This window comes from Scyliorhinus torazame, chromosome 13 (assembly GCF_047496885.1).
Source record: "Scyliorhinus torazame isolate Kashiwa2021f chromosome 13, sScyTor2.1, whole genome shotgun sequence".
Lineage (NCBI taxonomy): Eukaryota > Metazoa > Chordata > Chondrichthyes > Carcharhiniformes > Scyliorhinidae > Scyliorhinus > Scyliorhinus torazame.
This window is the reverse complement of record NC_092719.1, coordinates 39,617,585-39,638,323: the sequence shown is the minus strand read 5'-3', so window position 1 is coordinate 39,638,323 and position 20,739 is coordinate 39,617,585. Positions and strand designations below refer to the sequence as shown.

General features: G+C 43.7%; 1 protein-coding gene across 4 annotated transcripts in view; it reads left to right on the top strand.

Annotated features, from left to right (window-relative positions):
• Window positions 1-20,739, top strand: part of LOC140387976 (voltage-dependent calcium channel subunit alpha-2/delta-1) — an 890,358-nt gene that overhangs the window by 733,376 nt on the left and 136,243 nt on the right. For all 4 annotated transcript variants that reach the window (XM_072471400.1, XM_072471399.1, XM_072471398.1 and 1 more), the window contains 3 exons: window positions 6,918-6,989; window positions 12,541-12,612; window positions 15,211-15,272. In XM_072471400.1, coding sequence (XP_072327501.1) covers window positions 6,918-6,989; window positions 12,541-12,612; window positions 15,211-15,272 — 206 coding nt within the window. The remainder of the gene's footprint in view (window positions 1-6,917; window positions 6,990-12,540; window positions 12,613-15,210; window positions 15,273-20,739) is intronic.

The window sequence follows — 20,739 nt, the reverse complement described above, 5'->3', positions numbered from 1 at the left end:
ACTTGTATCCTGGTAAAATCTTGCTTGACTAAAAACTAAATGACAGGTGTTTTTATAATTATAGTCAGCAAAGCAATAAAATAGTTAATGGCCACTTTCAGGTGCTAATGGCACTTTAACCCAACATTTAGATTTGAATTTTTCTCGACAAATTGTGAGCATATCAAATGTAAACTGAACTGTGGAAATATGAGGACAAAGCACCCGCATGGCTTGGGAAAGGCATTAAGATGTCCTTGGTTTTCATCTCATCATCTGGAGTCATTGAATTCCACCCTTGATGCGACTAGCTGACAAATGAATCCTCCCTCAGTGAGCAGGATTGGTGGGTAGCCTGTGTGCTGTGTTTCGGCTGGTGCCATTTTTGAAGCAGAATGTGGACAGCGTGTCACTTAACCTTTCCTTCCTGTGGGCAAGTAATTGAGCTACTTTTCCTAACTCCTCCACATGATTCAGTTCAAATAAGGTGCCCCGAGCGTCACTCTGTAACACAGCATGCTGCCCCGTGACCACACAGGGCCGACGAGATTGTCCCAAGGATATAGACAATTTAAAGTAAACTGGTGACATATGCTCAAATTAGGGCAGCACAAATGATGACTTCCCAGAGGTTTTACAGTACAGATTGGTATAGTAAAAACCAGATTTAGATTCTGGAGTCAGAACTGAACTGATTTGCTCATCCCTAATAGCTATTAAGAACTCTAATCTGAAAAATGGTTTTGCTTTCCTTCTGAATATTATTTAATAACTTTGTTGTAGAGTTTGCATACATTACATCTGACTGTTCAGAAAAATGAATAACATCAATGTCAGTATGACTTAACTATTCTTCTGTTGAGCGCATATCAGTTCATTAAGGATTCTGCACACTGCCTTTTCAGGCCAGCTTTAATAACATGTATATAATGATATGCACTTTGAAAAATTAGAAACGTATCTGCGAAGAATTATCATTTTTAGGTGCTGTGTAAATATGCCATTGTCAGGTATTCATTGCTCCACCATTATTATTTTCATTCAAAGTATTTGCATGAAATTAATGCAAATTACATTTGAGAGAATTAAGTGTGTATGGAAAAGGTGCCCCCTTTCCCAGACTTCATGCGCCGCTCTCTGAAAATACTTTGAATTCTTTTGCTCTGTCCCTTTAAAATGACATCTCTTTGGAGGCTAATGATTTTGTTTGTGTATGGCGTGCTGCTTTTCTAGGCTTTACTGTTTTAGCAAGCCCTTTTGAAGTACTTGCATGAGCGTATTGTGGAAAATAACCATTGTGAACTTTCTGCCTGTAATAAGACTTTGGTAAGTTGTCATTTGACAAATTGAAGTACAGTGGAAGAGACTGAAGAATCATTGGTACCATAGCATCTAAAATCCTACCATTAAACTCATGGATCAGAATACTTAGTCAATGCAACTTTCCTAAGAGATAGAGCTTTCCACATTTATTTTGAATGCCATTTTTGTCCCAGTATTCTGCAATTTCACTATCCAAATTCTAGACTCCAGTTTCCAAGATCAAATTCTTATCTCAAAATGTATGCCCGAATTCAAAACAACCCAGAAATAAGGTGATCTCAGCTACAGGAAGAACACATTACGGAAACATATAGGGCCATCTGATCTGCTGTCCAACTGTGAGCAGTTCTCTCTCCTAAAGCGTTTCTCTTCAAAACATTCACAATTAGCCTTGGTTGATCGGCACAAAGGGTGCACCTTCAATTCTGTCTTCCGAATGGTAAACAAAGCTTAGATCTTTTGCTGGGATTGTTGCCATGGATGTATCCTGCACAAGAATGAGGCTTTCTGCTGTAATGTATATGCCAATGGACATCAACAATAAAATTAGCCACTGCTGGAGCCGCATAGCCCTTCAGGCAGGGCCTGAGAAATGGGTTAATATTGAAAGTGTTACCCTTCATCGGAATGCCTGTTCATCAACTGTGGAAACAATTGTTACTTTAATCCACAAGTTTTGAAAATGTTGACCCAAAACTTCAGAAAGAAGTTCTCTTGAATAGAGAGTTCCAAACAAACAGCAGAGAAGTCATTAAGACTTTTAAATGTCTTTTAAAAAACATTTAGATAGTTACATGGGTAAGATGGGTATAGAGCGTTATGGGCCAAGTGCGGGCAACTGGGACTAGCTTAATGGTAAAAACTGGGCGGCATGGACTGGTTGGGCCGAAGGGCCTTTTTCCATGCTGTAAACTTCTATTCTATGATTCTATGATTCTAAGACCTCACCAGATAAGAAATGCTGTGCAGTTCACACCAATTAGATGCAAAATAACCAAGGGGGTTGGACCCAATATATTGAAGCCATTTTGTTGTGGTGGTCATGGTGGAAAGATTATATATTCTAGCATTTCCTGATAAGAATTCCTGTTCCTGTGGTCGCAGCTCTGTATCCAATTCTGGACCAAATATGAATGTTATCGAGAGCCTGCGGGCTAGATTTTAAATCGGGGAGGGCCGGGAGGAGGGGGGGGCGGGGGGGTGGGGGGGCGGTTGCAGGAACCCAGCAGCCAAATCTCTTCTGGGTTCGAACCCATGGTGTATCAGCGCCAATCATGTTTTTTAAATAGAAAGGCCATTGGCCCAAAGGCAGTTTTAAGACATGGGCGGGATTCTCCGAGCCCAATGCCAAAATAGTGTTCGCCGATTGGGCGGAGAATGGATTTTCGTGCCGAAATTGTGTTGAAATACTCTATGATGCTCTTGCAGCATAGACCTGCTGGCGCTGGTGCTACCCCCAACACCTGAACCGGAATCAGTGAGGGCTTCATGACGATTTTCTGGTTGTGGAAGACCACACATACTCCGCTGGTGTCAATACTTAGTCTCAGAAACGTAGAATCCAGCCCAAAGACTTTCTGGAGGCAGCACCTTGTGGTGGAGGGTGATTTGAAAAGGCAAACGTTAGCCGTTACTGGGCTTGCTGTTGCTTGAGAAATGGTGCAGGCAGGAGAACAGACGTCCAGCAAGCAGCCTGATGGCCGGCACAAGATCTTCACGTCTCGAGTATTGAAGCCGTTTTGCTGAAGCGATGGCAATTTTTGGTGCCATTACACAAACACCTCTGTTTGAATATCCTTTTTTCCCCTCATGAGATTTGTCCAGGCATTTCACTCTTCCCATTGATGACTTTACAAAAAAATGTGATTTTGTCTCTCTCCAACCTGTTACCGAGCTCAACAGCAAGTCATTTGGAGAAGGAAGGTTGCCGGCACCCCCAGCCGCCAACTCCCATGAAAAATCCCAGTGTCACAGAGATATTCGGGGAAAGGGGAGGAGGGGGAGAGGGAAGGAGGGAGGGGGAAGAGTGGAGGAGGGGAGGAGGGGAGGGAGGAGGTGGTTGGGGGGGAGTGGGAGGAGGGGAGGGAGATGGGAGAGAGGGGTGGAGGGGAGAGGAGAGGAGGGGGAGAAGAGGGAGGGGGAGAGAGGGGAGGGGAGGGGAGGGGGGAAGGCATGGGTTGATGCTATCACCTGAGGAAATCCGGCAGAAATTGTGTTGAAATACTCTGTGATGCTCTTGCAGCATAGACCAGCGATAACACAGTGCATGAAGCAGAGTAGGAGCATTGTTAGATGCTCAGAGGAGCTAATCGTGCAGCTGCTTGTGTGCTTCATCCCGTATCGACAGATAAATGGATCACAACATGCAGGACAGCCAAAAGACTGGGGTAAATGTGACCAAGAGAATGAGTGTTTGAAGAAAAGTTACATAACTTCAGAAATACACAGAGGGGGGGGGGGGGGGGATTTGGGGCATCCTGAACTCCAAGAGCACAAGCTTTTTCATGACCAATGGAAGTTCAGTGATGAGAGCAGACAATAACAATCATCACTGTTGAATGAGAAAAGGCGGAGAATCACACATTTCTACTCATGCACGTTCAGGCGCGTGCTCAGAGTGCTGATCAGTGGCCTCAACTACTCCTGAGATTCCCAGTCATTAAATAGAGCTGACAAGACAGTCTGTGGTGCGCTGAGGCAGCTGAATAATTTAAACTTAAAATGTGACTGTATGTTGTCGATAGTAACGCTGTGCAGACTTGCTATCAGCCCCGAACTCCTTATTTCTGCAGCATTACCCTGTACATTTGCTGTCTGCTGGTGCCCTCATTCCAAATGGGACCCAAAAAGGATGTCACTGAATTCAGCAGAATCAAGCTCCTCCCTCAAGTTGACCCTACCTCTATCTTGGCCTAATTTAGATGTCGAACAAAGCAAGAAAACCTGTCATCTCTGAGATAGCAAATCCACTATGCTCTTTTTAATAAAAATGCACTAAAATTATTGGACAGGATTTATGTAACCCTGCACACACATGCTTTCATATTATAAATGACGGGTGCTTTTTCGAAAGCCATTGTCAAGTGCATAGTTTCTTCCACTGTAATTCATCACTTTTATTTTGTCGCTGTGTAAGATATTTTTTGCATAATCGCTTCTGACTCTTATTTTTCTTTCCATGGCCACATGTATCGGAACGTGATGCGACCTGCTTACCATCTCACACCAATGTCTTGATGCATGCTGCATGATTGGTAATGTGTCGGGGGTCTTCTGTGCATGTGTAATCTCTTCCTTTAATTCGGTTTGGTTTATTATTTAAGATGGGTGATTGTTGTTATAAAATATAACAAACTCCAGTTCTTTTCTTGTTATGTCAAGAGGAACTACTTTGAAATGCTGCCGGTGCCTGTGGACTCTCTGTAGAGCCAGGATTGAATGTTGCTGCATTAGGCACCTGCAGTAAGGGGCTATGTGGTCCGTGAATAAAAACTGTACTGTTCCCCAATACCCTTTTATTTTGAATGTAAGCTCAATAGATGCTGTGGTTAGCACTGCTGCCTCACAGCGCCAGGGACTTATGTTCGATTGCAGCCTTGGGTGACTGTGTGGAGTTTGCACGTTCTCCCCGCATCTGCGTGAGTTTTCTCTGGGTGATCCGGTTTCTTCCCACAGCCCAAAGGTGCGTGGATTAGGTGGATTGGCCATGCTAAATTGCCCCTTAGTGTCCAGGGATGTGCAGGTTAGATTACGGGGTTACAAGGATAGGATGGGGTGGATGGGGGAGTGAACCTTGGAAGGGTGTACTTTCAAAGGGGCGGTGCAGACTCAATGGGTCGAATGGCTTCCTTCTGCACTGTAGGGATTCTATGATTCTGTCAATTGGCATTTTGTGTTAGATATGCTTGGTGGTAATTGGTAAGTGTTAAAAGAGTTCAGTTAGATGAAAAGAAACCAAATTGTTACAATCTTGTTTTCCCCCCGACCTTGGATTCGTGTTCCCATGGGGATAATATCTACTTTGTTTAACATCTTGATTAAAAGTGAGAAGTGCACTGAGAAAAGGAATCAGTTCAATACCTGTATCCATTGGTGAGCAGCTCATTGGCTTCCAATCCTTAGCAACCCACTTTCTAAATTTCCTCGGCTGATTCAAAATCCCCTTTCTACTTCCCTCCAAATGAATGCTTTTGGTCCAAACTGAAGAGCTGCAATAATAAGGCAGCCAAACTACCTTTGGGGGAGCTCAGAATGTCATGCCCCACTTGAATGATAGTTGAGTTTGCAAATGAAAAACAATTTTCCACCCAGTCCATGGCCTGCAGTCAAATTGTAAAATTACAATTATAATTCACTCACTAATTCCCCAAACAAATCTTTAATGCTCAGGAAAAGGGAATTGAATCCTCAGTTTAATGGCAATTGTGATTGGAATTTAGTCATGGTTGCCTATAATGTGTGTTGCTACAAGCCCCATATTCTTGTCCAAAAGAATTCCTTTAAAAAAAATAAATTTTGAGTACCCAATTATTTTTTTTTCAATTGAGGAGCAATTTAGCGTGGCCAGTCCACCTAGCCTGCACATCTTTGGGTTGTGGGGGTGAGACCCATGCAGACACTGGGAGAATGTGCAAACTCTTCACGGAGTGACACTGGGCCAGGATTGAGCCCAGGTCCTCAGCACTGTGAGGCAGCAGTGCTAGCCGCTGTGCCACCGTGCTGCTCCATCCGAAAGTATTATTGATGTAAAATTCAAAACAACTTGTTTTTTTTTAAAAAGTGTGCATTTTATTGATACTATATGTGCTAGCTGTCTAAAATCATCTCTCTGGTACCAGTAGGGTAATTGAAAATAATCATAAGACCTTACCATTCCTTATAATTAGTAAAGATTATTTTTTTAACTTCACTCTTACTGGATCATAAATTAAATAAAAGTTACCAATAAAATGTGTTGATGTACCTCTCGCAAATTGGGGAAATACGAGATACAGAAGAAAACTGACCCTTGCTTGGGAGTATGGTCATGCAAAGAATTGACTATTGCCAACAGATCTGAGTGGAGATTCAACATTTATATTGGGCTCATTAAATTAACCAGTGCAGATCCATCCTATTCCCAAGAATGCTCAGTACTTGTAGTGGATCATGCAATTAAATACAGGCAGTTCCACCTTTGGAAATGCTGTAGATAGTTGTTGCTACTATAATTCAATGGTTCGACTTGTTACATAAAGGTTAAACCGCTGAACAGTTAATTACCATCGTGGAATGCCAATGGGTGTTAATAAGGGCCAAATGTCAGCAAGCATTCACGCAATACGAAGGTTAAAACAATTGCCTTAAAAGGAATATTTTTGCACTTGCATTCAATTCAGTAATCTCCAAATTCTGAAATGTAGCATATTACAACTGAATATTACGTAGAATTAGGCATTGGAGAAATGTCCCAACAAATTTTTTGATTTGTCAACTGCTAACCTTTTGTTTAAATATCCTTATTGAGAAGGGTACAAAAAAAATATCTTGACTGCACTAGTTTGAGCTCAAATGTTGAACTTTATGTCACAAAGTATTTTCCACTTATTGTTTGATGATTATTCCTTTTGGTCCAGAATCCTAAATCTCAGGAGCCCGTCACTTTGGATTTTCTAGATGCTGAACTGGAGAATGAAATTAAAGTGGAGGTAAGATGATCTTTGTTGGCCAGCGGCTACCATGAGTGGCATATCAAAGCCTTTTAACTCCATAATGTCTGGATTGACTTTATGAACTACTTCACATTATTATTATTGATTTTTATATATAAATTGCCTGTATTTTTTCTTCTGTGGCATTATTGTGCAGTGCAGGCCAAGTGTGCTTGCTTGAAACTTTGCCTTCTCCTAATTGGATGTGACAGCCTGTCTGGGTAATCATGAACAGATTCTGGCCAGCAAACTTTCAGGTCAATTGGCCTGATTGTGGAAGATTTCTTCAGTTAATGGTTAGGTAACTAGCCTGTGCATACTGCGATATGCGCGCCTCATTTTTACATTTTAAGACCTTTGTTTCATTTTAATGAAATTGTATCCTTTTTACAACCATTTAGGTCTTCGAACTGGTGAATAGTGTTGTCATCCGTGGAAAATTTAAGCAGTGATTTCTGGTTAACCTCTACAATGTAATAGCTGGATCTTCTGTCTGTTCTCAAAAGAGCATGTGGCCAGGTCTGGCGCTATGTCAAAAACTCACAACCAAATTCTTGCATGTTTTACAAATAATCTAACCACTGTGTTCCACGCTATAAATGGGCAAGCTTGATTACTACCCTGTAAAATACAAAGGAAGTTTCACACTCACCATTTTTTCTCTGCCCAGCAAATTATCTGCGCCATTGCCCATGATCAGTTGACAAATGCAGGGATTCTTTCACAAAGAAGGTGACAACCACTTTGGAAGAGAGACTCCAGAGAGCTATATAGGACCCACACAATGAGATTTAGTTTTGAAAAAAATTGAATTGGAAACATCAGCACAAAAGCATGCCTGAAAGTCAACACAACAGGAAGTAGACTTTATGAACAGGAAGTCCTGTGCAACATTATTAACAGTCTTATTGGTCAGAACTATGACACTCTCCAAAAGTTACTACTTTCATCTGCTAGTAACTTTATTTTGCCAAAAATGTTTGTTGTACATGAAATGTTGGTGGACGAAACTGAAAAATTCCACATCTTGGTCAGCAGTTAATCTTGAGCTTTATTAATATGTGTATTTTTCTTGAACATGTTATTTCCCGAAGACAGTATTGATTGTAAGCAGTGCCTTTGAGCTATTCATTTATCCATCATGATGCACTTTGACCACCGTAATTCATGATGTTACATTTACAAATGAATCTATATATTTCTTCTAGAACATAGAACAGCGCAGTACAGACCCTTCGGCCCTCGATGTTGCACCGACCTGTGAAACCACTCTAAAGCCCATCTACACTATTCCCTTATCGTCCATATGTCTATCCAATGACCATTTGAATGCCCTTAACGTTGGCGACTCCACTACTGTTGCAGGCAGGGCAGTCCAGGCCCTTACTACTCTCTGAGTAAAGAACCTATCTCTGACATCTGTCCTATATCTATCTCCCCTCAATTTAAGGCTATGTCCCCTCGTGCTAGACATCACCATCCGAGGAAAAAGGCTCTCACTGTCCACCCTATCTAATCCTCTGATCATCTTGTATGCCTCAATTAAGTCACCTCTTAACCTTCTTCTCTCTAACGAAAACAGCCTCAAGTCCCTCACCCTTTCCTCATAAGATTTTCCCACCATACCAGGCAACATTCTGGCAAATCTCCTCTGCACCCTTTCCAATGCTTCCACATCCTTCCAATAATGCGGTGACCAGAATTGCACGCAATACTCCAAATGCGGCCGCACCAGAGTTTTGTACAGCTGCAACATGACCTCATGGCTCCAAAACTAAATCCCTCTACCAATAAAAGCTAACACACCATACGCTTTCTTAAGAGCCCTCTCAACCTGGGTGATAACTTTCAGGGATCTATGTACATGGACACCGAGATCTCTCTGCTCATCCACACTACCAAGAATCTTACCATTAGCCCAGTACTCTGTCTTCCTGTTATTCCTTCTTAAATGAATCACCTCACACTTTTCTGCATTAAACTCCATTTGCCACCTCTCAGCCCAGCTCTGCAGCTTATCTATGTCCCTCTGTAACCTGTAACATCCTTCTGCACTGTCCACAACTCCACCGACTTTAGTGTCATCTGCAAATTTACTCACCCATCCTTCTACGCCCTCCTCCAGGTCATTTATAAAAATGACAAATAGCAGTGGCCCCAAAACAGATCCTTGTGGTACACCACTAGTAACTGGACTCCAGTCTGAACATTTCCCATCAACCACCACCCTTTGTCTTCTTCCAGTTAACTAATTTCTGATCCAAACTGCTAAATCACCCTGAATCCCATGCCTCTGTATTTTCTGCAATAGCCTACCGTGGGGAACCTTATCAAACGCTTTACTGAAATCCATATACACCACATCAACTGCTTTACCCTCATCCACCTGTTTGGTCACCTTCTCAAAGAACTCAATAAGGTTTGTGAGGCACGACCAACCCTTCACAAAACCATGTTGACTATCTCTAATCAAATTATTCCTTTCCAGATGATTATACATCCTATCTCTTATAAACCTTTCCAATACTTTGCCCACAACAGAAGTAAGGCTCACTGGTCTATAGTTATTGGGGTTGTCTCTAGTCCCCTTCTTGAACAAGGGGACAACATTTGCTATCCTCCCGTCTTCTGGCACTATTCCTGTAGACAAAGATGACTTAAAGATCAAAGCCAAAGGCTCAGGAGTCACCTCCCTAGCTTCCCAGAGAATCCTAGGATAAATGCCATCCGGCCCAGGGGACTTATCTATTTTCACACTTTCCAGAATTGCTAACACCTCCTCCTTATGAACCACAAGCCCTTCTAGTCTAGTAGCCTGTATCTCAGTATTCTCCTCGACAACATTGTCCTTTTCCCGTGTGAATACTGATGAAAAATATTCATTTAGCACCTCTCCTATCTCCTCGGACTCCACGCACAACTTCCCACTACTGTCCTTGACTGGCCCTACTCTTACCCTAATCATTCTTTTAATCCTGACATATCTGTAGAAAGCTTTAGGGTTATCCTTGATCCTACCTGCCAAAGACTTCACATGTCCCCTCCTGGCTCATCTTAGCTCTCTCTTTAGGTCCTTCCTAGCTATCTTGTAACTCTCGAACGCCCTAACTGAGCCTTCACGTCTCATCTTTACATAAGCCTCCTTCTTCCTCTTGACAAGTGTTTCAACTGCTTTAGTAAACCACGGTTCCCTCACTCGACCACTTCCCCCCTGCCTGACAGGTACATACTTATCAAGGACACGCAGTAGCTGTTCCTTGAACAAGCTCCACATTTCCATTGTGCCCAGCCCCTGCAGTTTTCCTCTCCATCCGATGCATCCTAAGTCTTGCCTCATTGCATCATAATTGCCTTTCCCCCAGATATAACTCTTGCTCTGCGGTATATACCTATCCCTTTCCATCACTAAAATGAACGTAATCGAATTGTGGTCACTATCACCAAAAGTGCTCACCTACCTCCAAATCTAACACCTGTCCTGGTTCATTACCCAGTACCAAATCCAATATGGCCTCGCCTCTCATTGGCCTATCTACATACTGCGTCAGGAAACCCTCCTGCACACATTGGACAAAAACGGACCCATCTAAAGTACTCGAACTATAGCTTTTCCAGTCAATATTTGGAAAAGTAAAGTCCCCCATAACAACTACCCTGTTACTTTCGCTTCTATCCAGAATCATCTTTGCAATCCTTTCCTCTACATCTCTGGAACTTTTCGGAGGCCTATAGAAAACTCCTAACAGGGTGACCTCACCTTTCCTGTTTCTAACCTCAGCCCATACTACCTCAGTAGACGAGTCCTCATCAAACGTTCTTTCTGCCACCGTAATACTGTTCTTGACTAACAATGCCACTCCTCCCCCTCTTTTACCACCTTCCCTGAGCTTACTGAAATATCGAAACCCCGGCACCTGCAACAACCATTCCTGTCCCTGCTCTATCCATGTCTCCGAGATGGCCACAGCATCGAAGTCCCAGATACCAACCCATGCCGCAAGTTCACCCATCTTATTCTGGACGCTCCTGGCATTGAAGAAGACACACTTTAAACCACCTTCCTGCCTGCTGCTACAATCCTGCAACTTTGAAACCTTACTCATGACCTCACTACTCTCAACCTCCTGTATACTGGAGCTACAATTCAGTTCCCAATCCCCTGCTGATCTAGTTTAAACCCTCCCGAAGTGCATTAGCAAATATCCCCCCCGCCAGGATATTGGTACCCCTCTGGTCCAGGTGTAGACCATCCCGTCTGTAGAGGTCCCACCTACCCCAGAACGAGCCCCAATTATCCAGGAATCTGATACCCTCCCTGTAGCCATGTGTTCAACTGCTCTCTCTCCCTATTCCTCATCTTGCTAGCACGTGGCACGGGTAACAATCCAGAGATAATAACTCTGTTTGTCCTAGATCTAAGTTTCCACCCTAGCTCCCTGAATTCCTGCCTTGCGTCCCTATCCCTTTTCCTACCTATGTCGTTGGTACCTATGTGGACCACGACTTGGGGCTGCTCCCCCTTAAGGATCCCGAAAACACGATCCGCGACATCGCGGGCCCTGGCACCTGGGAGGCAACACACCAACCGCGAGTCTCTCTCGTTCCCACAGGATCTCCTATCTATCCCCCTAACTCTGGAGTCTCCAATGACTAATGCTCTACTCCTCTCCCCCCTTCCCTTCTGAGCAACAGGGACAGACTCTGTGCCAGAGACCTGTACCCCATGGCTTACCCCTGGTAAGTCCCCCCCCCCCCAACAGTATCCAAAGTGGTATACTTGTTACTAAGGGGAACGACCACAGGGGATCCCTTTACTGACTGCTTCCTCCCAGCCCCTCTCACAGTCAACCATCTATCTTTATTCTTCGGAGTTACTACATCCCTGAAGCTACTAACTATAACCACCTCTGCCTCCCGAATGATCCGAAGTTCATCCAGCTCCAGCTCCAGTTCCCTAACACGGTTTCTGAGGAGCTGGAGATGGGTGCACTTCCCACAGATGAAATCAGCAGGGACACTGACGGCGTCCCTCACCTCAAACATCCTGCAGGAGGAACATTGTACTGCCTTCCCTGCCATCCCCTCTAGATAAAACAAGAAAAAGAAAGGAAGAGCTTACCTGATAATCACTCAACCCCTTAGGTTAGAGGAGGTGGAACGGTGGGGGCCACTACAAGTGTAGTGTCTCGGGTTTAGCAACAGCCCAACTTATATACAGGTACTAACAAATCTTCTCAGAAATCCCCACGGCCGACTTCCTGCAGCTGTAAAGGTAAGTTTTTAAAGTTATTCTTACCTTCCCGACAGGCCCCTGGACACTGCTCCCGCCGAGAAATCTGGAGGGTACATTGGAATTATTACTTTGTACTCTAATTGTCACTGTGTCTGTGGCCCCTTTTTTAGGGTTACATTTTAAACTAGTTTTGGAAATGGTTTCATCGAGCTCTACTTGAGGTGGAGTTATATAACAGTTTGGAAACTTCATCTCACTGGATCAAACTGTTGCACAGAGCTGAATAACTGCAAGTTGTTCATTTATGTCTTCCAGATTCGGCACAGCATGATAGAAGGGCAAAATGGTGAAAGGACTCTCGATACACTAATCAAATCCTATGATGAGGTACAGTCTATTGCTAATTGGTTATTTTATTGGTTTCCATGTTGAGAGTTTTCTGTAAAAAAAAAACATAGTTGCTTCAAGGAAGAGATAAGAAGTCTTCTTTGTTTTACTAATATTTACCGAGTCTCAATTGTGAAGATCTACAGTAAGGGTCAGCTTTCACTACAAGCACTCAGGATAAGTTATATTACTAGAGTGTCGGTGTTAAATGGATGTACTACAACACGTTTTGCTGACCCTCAGTAACAATGCAGGCATACCTCAGATTAAATCACCACCAGTCAGCTCTCACCCTCAAAAAGCAAAGCATAGGGTCATCTGGGACTATGGCGACTTTACCTTTACCTCACTTATAATGCCACCCTGAAGTTAGCAGAACTGAGTTTTGTTCTTTCTCCCTTCCCTTCTCTTCTGACGATCCCATAGAAACGTATATAATTCCAACAGGATTAGACAGAGTAGATTCAGAAAGAATGTTCCCGATGGTGGAGGAGTCCACAACTAGGGGTCATACTTTGGGTAGAAGGGGTAAACATTTTAGGAGTGACATAGAACATACAGTGCAGAAGGAGGCCATTCGGCCCATCGAGTCTGCACCGACCCACATTAATCCCTCACTTCCACCTTATCCCCACAACCCAATAACCCCTCCCAACCCTTATGGACACTACGGGTAATTTAGCATGGCCAATCCACCTAACCTGCACGTCTTTGGACTGTGGGAGGAAACCGGAGCACCCGGAGGAAACCCACGCGGACACGGGGAGAACGTGCAAACTCCGCACAGACAGTGACCCAGCAGGGAATCGAACCTGGGACCCTGGCGCTGTGAAGCCACAGTGCTAATCACTTGTGCTACCGTGCTGCCCACATGAGGAGAAATTTCTTTACCCAGAGAGTGATGAATCTGTGGATTCAGAAAGTAGTTGAGACCGCAATGTTGTATGATATCACGAAGGGATTAGATATAGATCTTGGGACTAAAGGGGTTAAGGGATATGAGAGGGAAGGCGGGTTCAGAGTATTGAATTTGATGATCAACCATGATCATAACAAATGGCGGAGCAAGCTCGAAGGGCCGAATGGCCTCCTCCTGTATGTTTCTATGTATGTAATTGGTTCTTCCTGCAGTAATTCACCGATTACCTACTTTACATTATGGAGCCCAGATTTGAAAGTACTGAGGGGGAGGCACAAAACATAACATATAAACGATTGATGTGCAAAGAAAGACAAATTAGATCTTATTTTCAACTGATAATATTACTGTTATTTTTTTGTGAGATGTTTAAATATTTTTTTCAAATAATGTACTTAAGAAAATTAGTGGTCCCTCTTGAACCATTCTCAATCTTTAACCATTGACAATTTTAAAGCATGAGGATCTCCGGCAGGGATCACAAATGACTGGAATTCTTCAGCCGTTGGGATTCTCTTTTCCTGTTGGCAGTGCTCTCCCGCCCGCCGGTTATCCACCGGTGTGGAGCGGTTTCAATGGGAAATCCCATTGGCAAGCGGCGGGAATAGAGAATCCCGCTGTTGGCTAACGGCACGCCGCCGAGAAACACGCAGCTGGGGAACTGGACAATCCCACCCCATGACATGTTTTTAAGACTTGGAGTGCCAATGGGTTCAGTCTTTTCCTGCTGAACCAACCATTTTTCAGTTCTTGATGAAAATATAATTATTACCGTAAGAAAAACTGTTCAAATATCACAAACACCACTTTTACTAATACATGTTTAGCATTTATCTCTATATTGCCCTTGTTTCTTCACAGATGCGGTCTTGCAGGCAACATGTTAAACCAGTCAAGGCCCCATCTGCCCCCTCAGATGGACATTCAAGATATTATGCCACCATCTTGAGGAAGAGGAAGAAATGTTTTCAAGTTCACTAGACAATATCCCTGCACTGATATCACTAAAAATAATTTCTCTGGCGATGATTGCATTGATGTTGGTGCCACCTCATTGCACGCAAATTGGCTATGTGGGTCCTACATGACAACAGAGTCTACGGGTGCGATACAACTAAAAGGAACAAGCGCCTTGAACGTCCCCGCTACCTGACTGCACTCTGGTGTTTTTTCGGCCCCCAGCAGGGAGCGCCCTGCCGAGGCCACACTTAGCCCCATATCCTGCACTAAGGAGCTCTGATGAACAGAATTCCTCAGTACAGGAAGACATCGGGGTGCCATTTTTAAATGGCACTCTGATGTCACGACCCCCGGATTCCCCCAACCCATCCCACCACAGACAGGCAAGGCAGCCCTGGACCTGATCCCCAGAGCGGGAAAAATGTCAACTTGGCACTGCCAGTTAGGAACCCTGACAGTGCCCCTGCCAGCCTGGCAGTGCCACCCATCGGGGTGCCTTTTATCCTAATACCGGCAGGACATGGGGGGTAAATCGCACCCTATGTTTCAGAAGTACTTAATTGGCTGTAAATAATTTTAGGATGTCCTCACCTTTTGAAAGAAACGATATGAATGCAATTTACTGTTACAAATCACAGTGCAAAATTTATAATGATGTGAAAGGATACCAAAAGTGGGTTTGAGTGATGTTATTAAATAACCTTCCCTTGTTTTTCCAGAGGTATATTGACAAAGGAACCCGGACATACACATGGACTCTGGTGAATAGTACAGATTACAGGTAATAGAACATTCACCTGTGTGCCTGTGTGCTTTTTAAAAAACTATTCTATTGTTAGTGGGAGCACTGTCCTGACATCCCTGGGACCTGGTTTCAAATCTGTCTCACTCAGTTTATCAGTTTACTGTCATGATGCTAAGTTACTACAAATACTCAGACACAACTGTGGAGGCAGCTGAGTGATATGACTTCTGAGTGCACTGATGGAGGACATCAGAAACTGCTTGGACTTCACAACTGGTCATAGTATAACTTCAGGCCCGTATCAACACACGGTTCAAAAGTCCTCATTTATCCTCCTTGAACCTTCATAACCATAGAATAGGATCTTTTCAATGTTGGGAGAAAGCAGGAGTCTTATAATTGAAATTCAACCACTCAGGGAAAGAGCTCTCTGTAGAAGTGTATCGGAGAGTTCAAATGGCAGGTGGGGAAAATAAAAATATTTCGCGAGTTAACACAGATTTTTGAGGTGAAAAAGGTGCTTCCTTTTGCACCTTACCCATGCCTGATTCAGAACTTCTTGAGGCTGATGCGAAAGCCATGATTGTTTGGGGATATTTCCCAAAGTTTGGAAAATCAGTGTCTGAATGTAAAGATTTTACCTGCGACTGGTGGCGATATGGGACCAGAAAGCAGCTGGTATGCAGAGGTCTCAAACTGATTTAAGATGGGTTCCTTGCTGTATCTTCTAACTCTGAGCAAGGCTCACTCTACTGCCTGCACCTCTCTTCCCTAAACTGAGCATATGGGAGTCCTGGGACTTGGCTTGCTCAAGTAGGTGTTTTAAAGGGGCATAGCAATGATTTTGCCTGATTAAAAATCTTTGTTTTCTTTTGTGATCTAATTATGTTGCGCTATTTTGATTTTTCTGCATGGATGCATCTTGGCCTGTTTGTCTCAGCAGTTGTTGGCTGCTTCTTATCTGCTGCATCCGTTTTCAGGAAAACCTGTGTTGTATACTTTGGCACAAAATACCCACACGTTTTAAAGGACAATGACTGTGGACAGTGCTTCAAATGACACTGTTATGATCCCCATAGAGACTGGTAACTTTAAACTAGAGATTTGAATACCGAGTAAACAACTAAAGGAATGGCACAACAAGGTTTCAAGTTTTAAGCCTTCGACTGTAACCAACTAAAAGCAACATGGACAAAGCATTACTTAGTAGAAAACTAATACATTAAATTGCAGAAATGATAACCCTTATTGATGTTTTAACACAATCCATAACCCCATGCTGTTTGCGTTCTCCCTCACTCTCCCTCGTTTGTTCACTCTTGCTTGCTCATTTTCCTGCGAGCATGTGGATAGAGAACTGGTTGGCAGACAGGAAGCAGAGAGTGGGAATAAACAGGCCCTTTTCAGAGTGGCAGGCAGTGACTCGTGAGATACCACAGGGTTCAGTGCTGGGACCCCAGCTGTTCATAATATAAATTAATGATTTGGATGAAGGAATACAAGCAATATCTCCAAATTTGCAGATGACACCAAGCTGGATGGCAGTGTGTGCTGTTAGGAGCATGCAAAAAGGCTGCACGGTGACTTGGACAGGCTGGCTGAGTGGATAAATACTTGGCAAATAAAATATAATGTTATATAGTTTCTCCCTTTCTCCCTCTGTTTCTCTCAATCTCAGTCTCTCTTTCTCTCCAGAAAGTTTGTCCATGGTCAGCCCAGATGCTCCTGTCTTTGTTTTCAGATGTGAACATTTTACAGCTTAATAGCCACTACTTGCAACTCCCCCCCCCCCCCCCCCCCCCCCAATCTGCTGCCATGGCCTCCATGGTAACCAAGCCATCTGGTTTGTTGCCAGGCAAAGCACATAGAATCATAGAAAAATAGAAAATAGCTGCAGAAGTAGGCCATTCGGCCCTTTGAGCCTGCACCACTATTCAATATGATCCTGGTTGATCATGCAAATTGAATATCCCACTCCCGCTTTCTCTCCATACCCCTTGATCCATTTAGCCGCAAGGGCCACATCCAGCTCCCTCTTGAATATATCCAGTGAACTAGCCCCAGCAGCTTTCCGTGGTAGAGAATTCCGCAAGTTCACAACTCTCCTAGAAAAGAAGTTCTTCCTCATCTCAGTCCTGAATGGCTTACCCCTTATTCTTAAACTGTGGTCCCTAGCTCTGGACGTCCCCAACATTGGGAACAATCTTCCCGCATCTAGCCTGCCCAGTCCCATCACAATTTTATATGTTTCTATGAAATCCCCACTCATTCTTCTAAACTCCAGTGAGTACAATCCACGTCGATCCAGTCTTTCTTCATATGTCAGTCCTGCCATCCCAGGAATTATTCTGGTGAACATTCGCTGGACACCCTCAATAACAAGCATGTCCTTCCTCAAACTAGAAGACCAAAACTGCACACAATACTCACAGTGTGATCTCACCAATACCCTGTATAACAGCAGCAAGAAACCCCTACTCTTACACTCAAATTCTCTTGTTATGAAGGCCAGCATGCCATTAGCTTTCCTCATCACCTACTGTACCTGCACGCCAACCTTCAGCGACTGTTCCCCTATTACCGAATTAAGGGCTATGGAGAGAGAGCGGGTAAATGGAGTTGAAATCAGCCATGATTGAATGGTGGAGTGGACTCGATGGGCCGAATGGTCTTACATCCGCTCCTATGTCTTATGGTCTTATGACACCCAGGCCTCGTTGCACTTCCCCTTTGCCACCATTCACATAATAATCTGCCTTCCTGCTTTGCCACCAAAATGGATAACCTCACATTTACCCACATTGCCAAGTATTTATCCACTCAGCCAGCCTGTCCAAGTCACCGTGCAGCTTTTTTGCATGCTCCTAACAGCACTCACTGCCATCCAGCTTGGTGGTCTTCTGCAAATTTGGAGATATTGCTTGTATTCCTTCATCCAAATCATTAATTTATATTATGAACAGCTGGGGTCCCAGCACTGAACCCTGTGGTATCTCACGAGTCACTGCCTGCCACTCTGAAAAGGGCCTGTTTACTCCCACTCTCTGCTTCCTGTCTGCCAACCAGTTCTCTATCCACATCAATACATTACCACCAGTACCATGAGCTTTCATTTTGCTCACTAATCTCTTCTGTGGGACCTTTTCAGAAATCTTTTGAAAGTCCAGGTACACAACATCCACTGGTTTACCCTTGTCCACTCTATTGGTCACATCCTCAAAAAATTCAGGAAGATCTGTCAAGCATGATTTCCCTTTATTGAATCCATGTTGACTTGGACAGATCCTGTCCCCACTTTCCAAACGCTCAGTTATTTCATCCTTGATAATTGATTCCTGCATTTCCCCCACCATCAATGTCAGGCTAACCAGTCTATAATTTCCCATTTTCTCTCTCACTCCTTTTCTAAAACGTGGGGTTACATTAGATACCCTCCCGTCCATTGGAACTCTTCCAGAGTCTATAAAATGCTGGAAAATGATCACCAATGCGTCCACTATTTCGAGGGCCACTTCTTTAAGTACTCTGAGATGCAGAGCATCTGGCCCTGGGAACCTATCGGGTTTTAATACCATCAATTTCCCCAATACAATTTCCTTCAGTTCCTCCTTCATGCTAGACCCTCTGTCCCCTAGTTTTTCCGGAAGGCTATTTGTGTCCTCCTTAATGAAGACAGATCCAAAGTATTTGTTCAACTGGTCTGCCATCTCTTTGTTCACCATTATGGATTCACCTGATTCTAACTGTAAGGGGCCTACATTTGTCTTCACCAGTCTTTTTCTCTTCACATATCTGTCGAATCTTTTGCAGTCAGTTTTTAGTTTTTCTGCAAGGTTACTCTCTTATTCTAGATTCCCCTTCTGAATTAAACCCTTTGTCCTCCTCTGCTGAATATTAAATTTCTCCCACTCCTCAGGCTTGCTGCTTTTTCTGGCTAATTTATATGCCTCCTCTTTGGCTTTACCACTGTCCCTGATTTCCCCTGTTAGACATGGTTGAGCCACTGTCCCCGTCTTACTCTTGCGCAAGACAAGGATGCGCAATTGTTGAGATTCGTCCATGTGTTCTTTCAATGTCTGCCATTGCCTATCCACCATCAACCCCTTACGTTTCCTTTGCCAGCTTATCCTAGCCAATGCATGTCTCATACCATCAAAGGTAGCTTTCTTTAAGTTCAGGACCCTGGTCTTGGACTCTCCATCTTAATGAAGAATTCTACCACATTATAGAACATAGAACATTACAGCGCAGTACAGGCCCTTTGGCCCTCAATGTTGTGCCGACCTGTGAAACCACTCTAAAGCCCATTTACACTATTCCCTTTTCGTCCATATGTCTATCCAATGACCATTTGAATGCCCTTAGTGTTGGCGAGTCCACTACTGTTGCAGGCAGGGCATTCCATGCCCTTACTACTCTCTGAGTAAAGATCCTACCTCTGACATCTGTCTTATATCTATCTCCCCTCAACTTAAGGCTATGTCCCCTCGTGCTAGACATCACCATCCAAGGAAAAAGGCTCTCACTGTCCACCCTATCCAATCCTCTGATCATCTTGTATGCCTCAATTAAGTCACCTCTTAACCTTCTTCTCGCTAACGAAAACAGCCTCAAGTCCCTCAGTCTTCCCTCAAGGATCTCGCACCACAATGTTGCTAATTAATCCTCTCTTATTGCACAATACCAGTTTAGGATGACCTGCCCTCTAGTTGGTTCCGCGACATATTGGTCGAGAAAACCATCCCTTATACATTCCAGGAAACCCTCCTCCATCACGTTGCTACCATTTTGATTGGCCAATCAATGTGCAAATTAAAGTCATCCATAATAACTGCTGTACCCTTGCTGCACACATCTCTAATTTCCTGTTTGATGTCATCCCCAACCTCACAACTACTTTTTGGTGGTCTGTACACAACTCCCACTAATGTTTTTTGCTCTTTGGCATCTGCAGCTCCACGCATACAGATTCCATATCATCCAGGCTAATGTCCTTCCTTACTATTGCATTAATCTCCTCTTTAACCCAACCTCTCTTTCCTTTCCTTCTATCTTTTCTGAATATTGAATACCCCTGGGTGTTGAGTTCCTATCCTTGGTCACCTTGGAGCCAGGTCTCCGTGATCCCAATTACATCAGATCCGTTCAAGATTGTCAGTGCAGGCAGCACGGTGGCACAGTGGGTTAGCACTGTGGCCTCACGGCGCCGAGGTCCCAGGTTCGATTCCGGCTCTGGGTCACTGTCCGTGTGAAGTTTGCACATTCTCCCTGTGTTTGCGTGGGTTTCGCCCCCACAACCCAGAAATGTGCAAGCTAGGTGGATTGGCCACACTAAATTGCCCCTTAATTGAAAAAAATGAATTGGGTACTCTAAATTTAAAAAAAAGATTGTCAGTGCAATTCATCAACCTTATTATAAATTCTCCTCACATTGAGACACAGAGCCTTCAGGCTTTCGTTTTTTTACATTTATTGCCCTTTTAGAATTCTAAAGTAATGTGGC